The 10,741-nt window shown below is 33.7% G+C and overlaps 1 protein-coding gene across 11 annotated transcripts in view; it reads right to left on the bottom strand.

Moving 5' to 3' along the window:
* Positions 1 to 338: 338 nt before the first annotated feature.
* WRN (WRN RecQ like helicase) overlaps positions 339 to 10,741 on the bottom strand; it is a 118,500-nt gene continuing 108,097 nt past the window's right edge. For 8 of the 11 annotated variants that reach the window (XM_057696586.1, XM_057696587.1, XM_057696591.1 and 5 more), the window contains 3 exons: positions 8,898 to 9,112; positions 5,550 to 5,681; positions 340 to 3,076 (listed from right to left, as the gene is read on the bottom strand). In XM_057696586.1, the coding sequence (XP_057552569.1) occupies positions 2,957 to 3,076; positions 5,550 to 5,681; positions 8,898 to 9,112 (467 nt within the window). In that variant the 3' untranslated portion in view covers positions 340 to 2,956. Of the gene's footprint in view, positions 3,077 to 5,549; positions 5,682 to 7,533; positions 7,572 to 8,897; positions 9,113 to 10,741 lie in introns of those variants that run through there. The other 3 variants (XM_057696588.1, XM_057696589.1, XM_057696592.1) reach the window with 2 other exon arrangements.

Here is a 10,741-nt window from a genome sequence, read left to right as displayed (position 1 = left end):
TGCCTTGATTTGCACTAAAGTGCTAGTGGTTTTACTCACTACGACTGTGCACCCTCAATGCAAATATCAATGTAGTACAAAAGACAAGTAACATCTTGGTATTATAAAAACAGTTCTGCCTCTGCAGATCCCCTGAAAGGGTCTCAGGAACGCCTCACGGTCTGCAGACCACATCTGGAAAATCAATGCACTATAGAAAGCCCCCAAAAAGATTCTGTGGAAGTCTATTTAATGACATGGAAAAACATGTTCATAATATATTCAAATGAAATATAAGTAACAAAGAATATGTTTGTCCTTGACTCTCTAATTGTACTTCTAGAAACAATCTGAAATACAGAAAAATGACAAAATCACCAATAGAAAATTATATAAATTATAGTATATTCACCAAATAGCTTAGTAGATAGCTGTAAAAAACAATCAGATAGACCAATATGCATATACTGACATGAAAAGATCTTCATGATAGATTAAATAAAAAAAACTCTGTTGCAGAAAATTGCATACAGTATGATCTCATTTGTGTTTTTAAAAAAAAATAAAAGATTTCTGTGAAAGAGTGTTCTGCCTATGTTTTCTTCTAGGAGTTTCAAGGATCCTGGTCTTACAATTAGGTCTTTACTCCATTTTGAGCTTACTTTTGTATATGCTGTGAGAAAATATTTTAATTTCACTCTTTTACATGTAGCTGTCCAGTGTTCCCAGCACCACTTCATTGAAGAGACTATACTTTCCTCATTGTATATTCTTGCCTCCTTTGTCATAGAGTAATTGACCATAGAGCATGGGTTTATTCCTGGGCTCTCTGTTCTGTTCCATTGACCTACGTGTCTGTTTTTGTGCCAGTACAGCACTGTTTTGATGACTGTAGCTTTGTAGTATAGTCTGAAGTCAGGGAGTGTGACACCTCCAACTTTGTTCTTTTTTCTCAGAATTGCTTTGGTTAATCAGAATCTTTTGTAGTTCCATGTAAATTTAAGGATTATTTGTCCTATTTCTGAGGAAAATGTCATGGATATTTTGATAGGGACTGCATTAAATCTGTAGACTGCTTTAGGTAGTATGGACACTTTAACATTCTAATCCATGAACACAGGATCTCTTTCCATTTTTTGTAACATCTTCAACTTCCTTCATCGATGTTTTATAGGTTTCAGAGTATAGGTCTTTTATCTCCTTGGTTAAGTTTATTCCTAGGTATTTTATTCTGGGCAATTTTAAATGAGACTGCTTTCTTACTTTCTCTTTCTAATAGCTCATTCTTAGTGTATAGAAAAGCAACAGATTTCTATACATCAATCTTGCATCCTGCAACTTTACTGAATTCATTTATCAGTTCCAACAGTTTTGTGGTGGAGGCTTTGGCATTTTCTATATATAAATATCACATCATCTGCAAATAGTGACAGTGGAATATTACTCAGCCATAAAAAAAGAATGAAATCCTGCCATTTGCAACAACATGGATGGACCTGGAGGGTATTATGTTCAGTGAAATAAAACACACAGAGAAAGAAAAACAAACTACTATATATAAATTAAATAAGCTACAAGAACATATTGTATAGCACAGGGAATACAGCCAATACTTTATAACAACTTTAAATGGAGTATCATCTATAAAAATATTGAATTACTATGTTGTACACCTGAAACAATTATAATATTTTAAATCAACTATACTTCAATATAAAAACACAAATTAAAAACCAAGAATGTATGTGTGGCTACACATGCAGAGAGGCATGTAAATGCAGAAGAAATGACTAGAGAACTATATGTCACACATTCAATATGAGTTACCTTATGGAAAGGGGCTGGTAATGGGATGTGGGGAAATGAGAACCCGGGGGAACTTTTATGTTTTAAGTATAGTTTGAATGCTTTACAAATAATATTCATTCACATATTATTCATGTAACAAACTAAGAAAAGAAGTGAATATAAGACTTGGCAGGATATATGAAAGGGGTAAACTGATTACCTACCAGTGGAACTTATGTGATTTTATTTTCTTTTTTTCACTTTTCTGGATTTTCTAATTTTTCTACAACATATATTTCTTCTTTATTAACGACAGTTGTTTTTATTTACAAAAAAAGTCAATTAAATGCCATATGGTGAACTGCTTAAAGTTATATCAATTCAGTGTCAGTATGTTTTGTATATTTCACTTACATGTTCTACGTAAAGAGATATTAGCAGGTATTAGAGATATTAAAAATCAAATCCCAACATCATCAAAATAAAGGTGCTCAAGGTAATTAAGTATACAAAAGTTTAAAAAAATGTATATATATCTTTATAATATTCAGTACTCAGGACTTTTTATTATTTGAAAAATAATAGAAATCATATATAAAATACAAAGTCCACAGTTGTCTAGTGCAACTGGTCTCCTTTGTTATATTTTTTTCTCTATTTACACACAACCTGAAATGTTTCAGTTTCACTGATCTGGTCCACTAATACCATTTTAGAATGTATATAAGAGTTTCTTCTAACAATAGAAAAAAGAATTTGTAAAATAAGTATGCGTTCTTCATTTATGAGATAGAATTTGGTAATATAGGAATACTTTATATTACACACATAATCACTTACAACTGCTAATCTGTTATCTATATTAAATCACCGCACATTACATATTCCAAACATAGTATTGAAATAAGTAAAGAGATTAGAAAACAGGGCAGTAACATGATTTCTTAAAGCAATCTCATAGAAAGCTAACTTAAGATTCTGTTCTATGAGGTACTCAGGCTCTCAGAAGACTCAACTTTATGTGAACTGCACAAGGCTGTTTTAAGACATGAGCTGTTCAAAAACACTTTTACTTTCAGATTAGAATAATTTTTAAATGAAAATATTACTCCCCACTCTTTTCAGAAATGAAATACTGCTTCCCTCTTATAATACAGCAAGATACATAATTCCTCTGGTAGTTGCCAGTTTAACTAAAAATACCCTTCTTTTTTGTTTTGGCCGTTGATTTTGTGCTGGCATCAGGTAAGGTCTCATTTCCTTCAGCAAACCACCCAGGTAATTTTCTCTTCGAGGCTTCAGATGAAGTCTATAGGAAAGAAACAGAAACAGAAAAAAAAAATACTGCTGAAAATGTGGCTCAGTTGTGAAGTAACATAGGTTATTGAGTATACCCACCATCCTTCCCTTTCCAAATAAAACAAAACAATGAGATCTACAGAATTTATTTCTGGATCCAAAAGTAAACACAGGAGAGAGAGACAAAATCACTACATCATTTGTTTAGGCAATTACCTGCCATCCTGTTACCTATTTTTATTTTATTTTTTATTTTTTTTATTTTTTTGAAACAAACTTATTTATTTATTTATTTATTTATTTATTTATTCTGTTACCTATTTTTAAACATTCAAGTACAGACTCTCATTTGGGAAGGAAAGAACTGGATATTATTTCAGATCTATGTCCCATGGTGTGTTTGCTTTGGGTTGGCCAAAATGGTGGATTTAACGTCCTGAGGAAGGCATCTGCCTGAGAGTGTGTACACACACACACACACACACAGTTATATTAAGCATTTAAAAAAGCATACAACTTGTCCATCTACAATGGTAGACAGGTAGACAGACTAGGAGAATGGTTCAAGCATCATCAGGACCTTGCAGAGTTGCTGAGACATAACAGGTACTCCAAACACATTTGCTGAATAAATGGAAAAAAAAAGCGGGGGGGAGAGGGGTTTGTTTCATAGACCCTTGGGAATCTGCTAAAAACTAGAGGTCCACTTAGAAAAAAAGACAAACTTACACATGCACCATATTTTGCCTAATTTTACAGGGCTTGTGCACTAAATGAAGCTTCAGAACCCTAAGTTAAAAGTCCTTGAAAATAAAATTAAACCCAAAGGCAGTGGTTGTGTACTATATTATCTGTACATTAAAAAAATTTTAATAGGTAATTTAATACTTATTAAAAATTTTAATAGGTACATTCCATAAGCTCAAAACGGTATTAATTTGTGTCATGTCAGCTTGAATTCTAGCTCCTCAAACCAACATGATGGAGAAATCATTCTAACATGACTATACTTTGGAATCTGGCAGAGTTAATTTAGTTATTGGAACTGTTTGAGGGCTTTAAGGTAAGGTGGCCTCAACTAAGTTACAATGTGTCTGTTAGCCTAAGGTACAGAAATATAATTTATTCCATTTCAAGAACAAAGACTATATCTATGAATTGTTCATCAACTGCTTACTATGTTTTATTATGTTTTTTATGTTTAAAAATGGCTTCAAAATCTTTAGAGGTGGGGGGAAAAGTAAAAGATTCTTGACAAAAAATTGCATGACCTTATATTTTTAAAAGGTAAAAGCTGTTAGCTATTCCAAGTTAAATAAACCCAAAGTCGAAGAAAGGGCTATTCCCGCTTTAGCAAAAGCTAAAGAAAAAAACCGGCCAAGACAGCAACTTTTCTTCCAGGCACCTATTTCCTCACAGGGTAGAGAAGACCAGGAGAACAGATTAGATTTATACACATTGTATGATACTATGTTTGCCTTAGAAATAACAAGTATTAGGGATATAAAGTGGCACAGAAAAAAGGCATTTAGGTAGAGATAAAATTGGCTCAGAAGTACTTATTCTTCCCCCCCAAATTTTATTGTCAGAATCCCGTGTAGCCACAGACAACTATCATTGCTTGCTATTAGAATTTAAGCCCCTAAGGGCAATTGGAGGAAAGAAACCAGATAAAATTACAACAAAGCCAAAAAGTAAAACAGAGCACGACATCTGAACAGTAGCAGAGCACAGGAAAATACCCAAAGTCCTGTTGTAGACGTAGCCTAATACTATGGAATAAGCAGGGACTTTAAAACCAGACAGAGTTCAGGTCTGAGTTCTAATTGAGTCACTTGCTGAATGTATGACCTTATGAATGTTATTAAAGCCTGGATTTCTTCATGCAGAAACATGAATAACAGCGTATAACATCACTGGATTATTTGGAGAGTTAAATGAGTACACAAAATATCAAAACACATTCTGACTCATTCTTGGTATTCATTAATTGATAGCTAATATCATTTCTTCTATTTCCTATAATATTTTATAGCATGTGATCTTCAGCATTTATCCTATCATTATAATAATGAGCTTATTTCATTGAGAAAGGGGTAAAATGCTTACACTGACTGTATCTTTTGAGTCAACAGTAAGTATCTGGAGAGACTTTAATTATAAGGTCTAATAACAGAAACAATGCTTTTCAGGGACTAATTTCTTCATTAGTAGAAGACTAAAATCCCTAGCAATCATAATAAAAATTTAAGTGGGTATTTACATCTTTTTGATACTCCATGTTTATTAATAAGCTACTATCATTAAGCTTAGAATATAAAACATTAACTCCTTTGCTGATTATATGTACACACATTTGTGTAAGCAAATATGTACATTATATTTGCATTTAATTTCATCTAAGAACTAAGATAAATCTAGGTATGTTAGTTATCAAGCATAACGTATTTGTCATGAAAACTATTTTATTAAATCAATTTTACCTGTGAATGAGAATCTGTAAGTAAATCTTCTCTTTCTGGATTGTTGAATGGCTGATTCCAGGAAGTTAGTTTCAGTGAATTTCTGTGACTCTCATCTTTCAGTGAAAAATCGTAACAATGTTTCCCATCAACCTTTAAAGTTTTTGTGGAATACAAAATAGTTACTACACACACTATTTTCAAAAAAAAAAAACACAAACTATACCTAAAAAAAGCAAAGCTTAAGAAAAGCCATATTACTCTGAGGTACTGAATTTTAACAATAATGGTTATAATAATATACGAGAAGAAATACAAAGCAATGGGACAAAAATACTAATACCCCCACCATTCTTCCTGAGTATCTTAAAAAAGTTTATAAAAATATTATGTTTTAATTTATAATGAAACCCAGTGGCAGGGCATGAAACCTCTCTCTCCCTCTCTCCTTTTCTCCCCCCCCCCACCCCCCACCCCCCATAGGCAGTCAAGAAAAATAAAATGGAAAAAAGTGACACATGAGGAGAGGGTTCTGGGAAGATATTGGCAGCAGCAGCATCGTATTTTAATCTCTCTGAAACCCAGCATTAAAACAGATAGAACTAGGGAGCAAAACCAAAAAAGTTCATCATCTACATTTACCAGGAGACTGTTTATTAAACTACAAGCATGTGAGGACAAACCACCAACAGCCACAAGACCTGCATGGTACAGTATCTCTGTGAAGAGCCTGAGAACAGGAGCCAAACAGCCCACAGGTATACACTGGAAAGGTTTATTTGAGAACAGCATCTGAAAAGTGGAAGGGCCTTTGCCCAGCCCAACAGCAGGTGACCAAAAGAGGTCCACAGCAGTGTCTTCAGTGGCTAGAGCATCTGGCTCCTATGAACTTCCAGGTGAAGGCCCCAAACTCGGGAGAACTGCTGGGGTTAAACCAGAATCAAGCAGGATGGGTATAACAGAGGCAAAGGGAAGAGAAAGCCCAGGTAAAAGTGGCAGAACAGGGTATCTCATAAACCAAGTTTCCATATTTCGAACGTTACACAAAAACAACAGAAGAGAGAGTTCTGTGAACTTGGAAAAACTATCCTGAAACATGCCATGTTTTGAAAGTGCAGGAAAAGTAATTTTGCATGAAAATGAGCAACATGAAGGTATGAAGGTTAAATATGACAACAGAAAGACTTGCTAAGATATAGAAAACTGTACCCTCCTAAAATGAGCAGAAAAACGTTAAGAAAATGATTCAAAGCATGGAAGAGCATCATAAATTAAAATCAGAACAATTCAAAAGTGAGGGGAAAAGCTCTGGAAAGAATTAGAAATAAGAAAAAAATGATAGTAATGAATACTAAACTATGAGGAACACAGCAGTAAATACAACAGATTGTGCCCAAAGAGAAATAGAAGGCAAAAAAGAAGAGTTTAATTTAAAGAGAAATGGAGAACCAAAAAGAATTCATGGGAAGTGACAAGTACTGTAGTTAGGCAAAGAAGATCCAACATATAGAGAAAAGTCCCTTAAGAAGAAATACAAAGCAATGGGACAAAAATACTTAAAAGTAAAATTTTTAAAAACTTCCTGAAATAAACAAAAATTTAAAAGCTACAATTTAAGGAAACTTTACAGAAATAAAAACACTACATATTTAAAGAATCCACTCTGTACCTTCATAATACTGACCAGAACTACCATTATCAAGACATAATCTTCCTCCAGTAAACATAGGCATGATTGAGCTTCTATCTTAACAGTAGTCACAACAGATGTAAACCTACCAATGCATCAACTAATGAAAAGAATTTGTTTTGACAATATTTTTGATCAGAAGCCTCATAATCACAAGATGAAATAGACTAAGGGATACAACCCAGGTCAGTAGAGAAGATGAATGTTAATACATGAAGGATGCTGAAACTAGGCCTTCAGCACACCTCAGTGTTCAGAGTAGCTTTCTATACTGGAAGGCAGACGAAAGAAAAACACTTTGGCTGGCTCACTCACCTCTTAATCTACTTCCCAGCCCCGATATTCTTGTTCCCCTAAATGGGGAAAAAGAAAAGGCTAAATCTGGTAGGCTCACTACGATTTCTACCCACTGACCCACCCACCCCCCAAAATACCCCCAACTCTGTTGTCAGAAGGTCATGTTATTTCAATAGGAGGAAAGCAAAAATGTTACCGTGTGGGTAAAACAGTATTTCACTATACATGTACTTCAATATCAAGAAAAATAACAAGTCACACCTTTACTTGTATTGACAGATACAGCTGGGGAAAAAAATTAGGTTTTAGGTACCAGGTACAGATTTCAGAAATAAAAGGCTGGGAATAGCAGCCAAATTTCACTACCACTGCCCAACACATACCTCCTTTAATGCCCTTCTTATAGCTAGTTAAATTGCCAAAATAATGTAAAGAATTCCAGTTAATCAAATTTCATTAGGTTATCTAGTATATGACTATATACAATTCTAACTGATGGACAGAATTTTAAAAGATCAGTTCCTATTATTTTTTAAGCTATTGAGGAAAGGAGTTTAACTGTTGGAAAGCCTATAAAGATTACTCAGAACTGAAATAAGGTCCCTAATTCTCTAACATAAATAGCAGCAACCACCTACCATCATGCTGAATTTATCATCTAGGAACTAAAGTAATTTTTGAGCTAATTATAGTTTTCACAAACTTTTATTACAGAACTTCAGACCTAGAAGATATTAAAGGTCAAATTTTCAAGTCTTTGCAATCATCTAGTAGAGTCACAGTGTCAAAGAATTGTCATTCTCTGATTACAATTTATTTATCTCATATAACACACAGAGCAATAATTTTCAATGCATTTGATTTTAATAAAATATACCATGTAAAATAATACTAAACTCATGGTCTTTCTCGGATCATGCAAAGTGCACTGGGATACGCCCAGGACCATGAGCAACAATTATCCTTGTACCTGAGGCAGAATGATAGGCAAACTCCAGCATCTGGGGAGCTATTTATAATAGAATTGGTTTTATTTTCATTAACCACATAAACTACCATATGCTTACAGCCAATATTAAATATATCTATGAAAGAAAGAGAATTTCCAGACTATATAGTCAATATAAGGTAGAGGTAAAATTTAAGCTGACATCCCCACACAGTAAGCTAAATAGATGGACTATATTCCTCTTTTCCCATCGTTTAAAAAAATCTCTTTTCTCAGGTCAGATTTATGAAAAGCAAAGGAAATATAGCACAGAGATTTTCTAAAAAATAACCTATCAGAATTTATAACAGTTCAAAAAATACAGCATCCTAGTATTAAGATATGCAAATTGAACACTCTGACACTATATGAAAATTCCATATACAATTAACACCTTGGTATTAGTGCCCACTTCTTTCTTGCTTCTCTTAGAATCTGAACAGCTCTCTTCAGAGTTGGGGAAACATCTCTTTTTGTTGGAATCACATGAAGATTGGCATAGCATTCTGTTGGTGCAATCTTTTTCCAGGACCCCAATTGCCATGTGGATAAGGTAGATGTCAATGTTTTCAGGAATAAACATTCTAATTAGTTGAATTTTATTTATATCTGTAAAGGATGAAAAAAAAAAAGATTTAAAAATATATTACATAGAAATCTGCAGAAAACCAATGAGCTGGAAATAGTGACACATTTTGTAGAAAGGAAGGAGGAAGGTGGCCAAAGAAAATGTTCCCCTTTCAAATGCCTGACCCCTCACAGAACAGAAATGGAGTAAAGCACATCGCCTCACTCCTGTACCACCTGCAACTCTGCCTCCAAGACCCAGAGTCAGGTCAGGCCATCAACTCTGCCTAATTTATATTTCAAACTGTCTTTAGAGGGCTGCCCTGAGAATCAAAACCACCATCCACAGAAATTCCAAATATCAATTATAAGTTAATTTTTTGAAAATAATTTATCCTTAAAATAGAAGCTAAACATACTTGTAAATAAGATTCTAATAAAAAGGATTCTTTCAATGGATATTGAAGCATAACAAAACACATCAACTATCTAAAATGCCTATTATTTAAATAAGTTTTCAGGGAAAGATAGATTTCATTTTTTTATTTTTTTATTTTTTTTTTTTTATTTTTTTGGTGATGGATTTTTTTTGGGGGGGGGGGGTACACCAGGTTCAATCATCTGTTTTTATACACATATCCCCATATTCCCTCCCTTCCTTGACTCCCCCCACCTCGAGTCCCCCCCACCCTCCCCACCCCAGTCCTCTAAGGCATCTTCCATCCTTGTGTTGGACTCCCTTTGTTATACAACAACTTCCCACTGACTATTTTACAGTTGGTAGCATATATATGTCTGTGCTACTCTCTCGCTTCCTCTCAGTTTCCCCTTCACCCCCCGCCCCCTCTTATTTTCAGATCTTATTTGCCCTAACTTTCCACATAAGTATGCGCTGAAAATACTATTGGCGAGTGAAATAATGAGTACTGCCCGTACTCTTTCAGTGCTTAAAAGAAATCATATTACCCCTACTTTTGTGGCACCAAAAGTAGAAACCACCCTTAATTTTCTAGTTACATGCACAAAGAATGAAAGAATGAAATTATTCAAAATATTATCCAGGTACCTCATTAAATACTTTGCTTCACTTATTACTAAGCACAATTAGAACCTCAACTCCATAAAAGAAGCTTAAAGTCATGTAAACATGGAAAAAACTAAAAGAATAAAAAGGTACAGAATTCCTTAAAAATATTAAGTTACAAGTACAAAACCTACTTAGCAAATAAGATAGCATGAAAATAATAGATATAATTTCTCAATTCACAAATACTCTATTTTTAAGTATAAGAGTATGCCATAATAAAATACAAAAAATTCTCAATTCAAGACTGTGCAAAATTTAAACGCCAACAACCTTGTTCATTAAAACACCGAATTATGTGATATGGCTACAGTTAAGTAAAAGATGAAATAACACAGCTGAATCATTAGTGGGGCATGGATATCTTCATATCTTATTATAACAATGTTTCCTCCAGTGAGAGAACAAATAGTATTTTATCAAGGAAAAACAAGAATTCAAAAATAAAATTTCACATCAATAAATGATATATTACAGACTATGGCCACACAATCAAAAGGAAGAAAGTTTAGAGCTCACGATTCTTACCTTTCTCAATTTTGGCTTTGGAAGTAAATTACATTGATTTTTTTTATATTATTTGTACA

This window comes from Hippopotamus amphibius, chromosome 10, assembly GCF_030028045.1.
Source record: "Hippopotamus amphibius kiboko isolate mHipAmp2 chromosome 10, mHipAmp2.hap2, whole genome shotgun sequence".
Classification (NCBI taxonomy): Eukaryota; Metazoa; Chordata; class Mammalia; order Artiodactyla; family Hippopotamidae; genus Hippopotamus; species Hippopotamus amphibius.
This window is presented reverse-complemented; position numbering and strand designations above follow the sequence as displayed.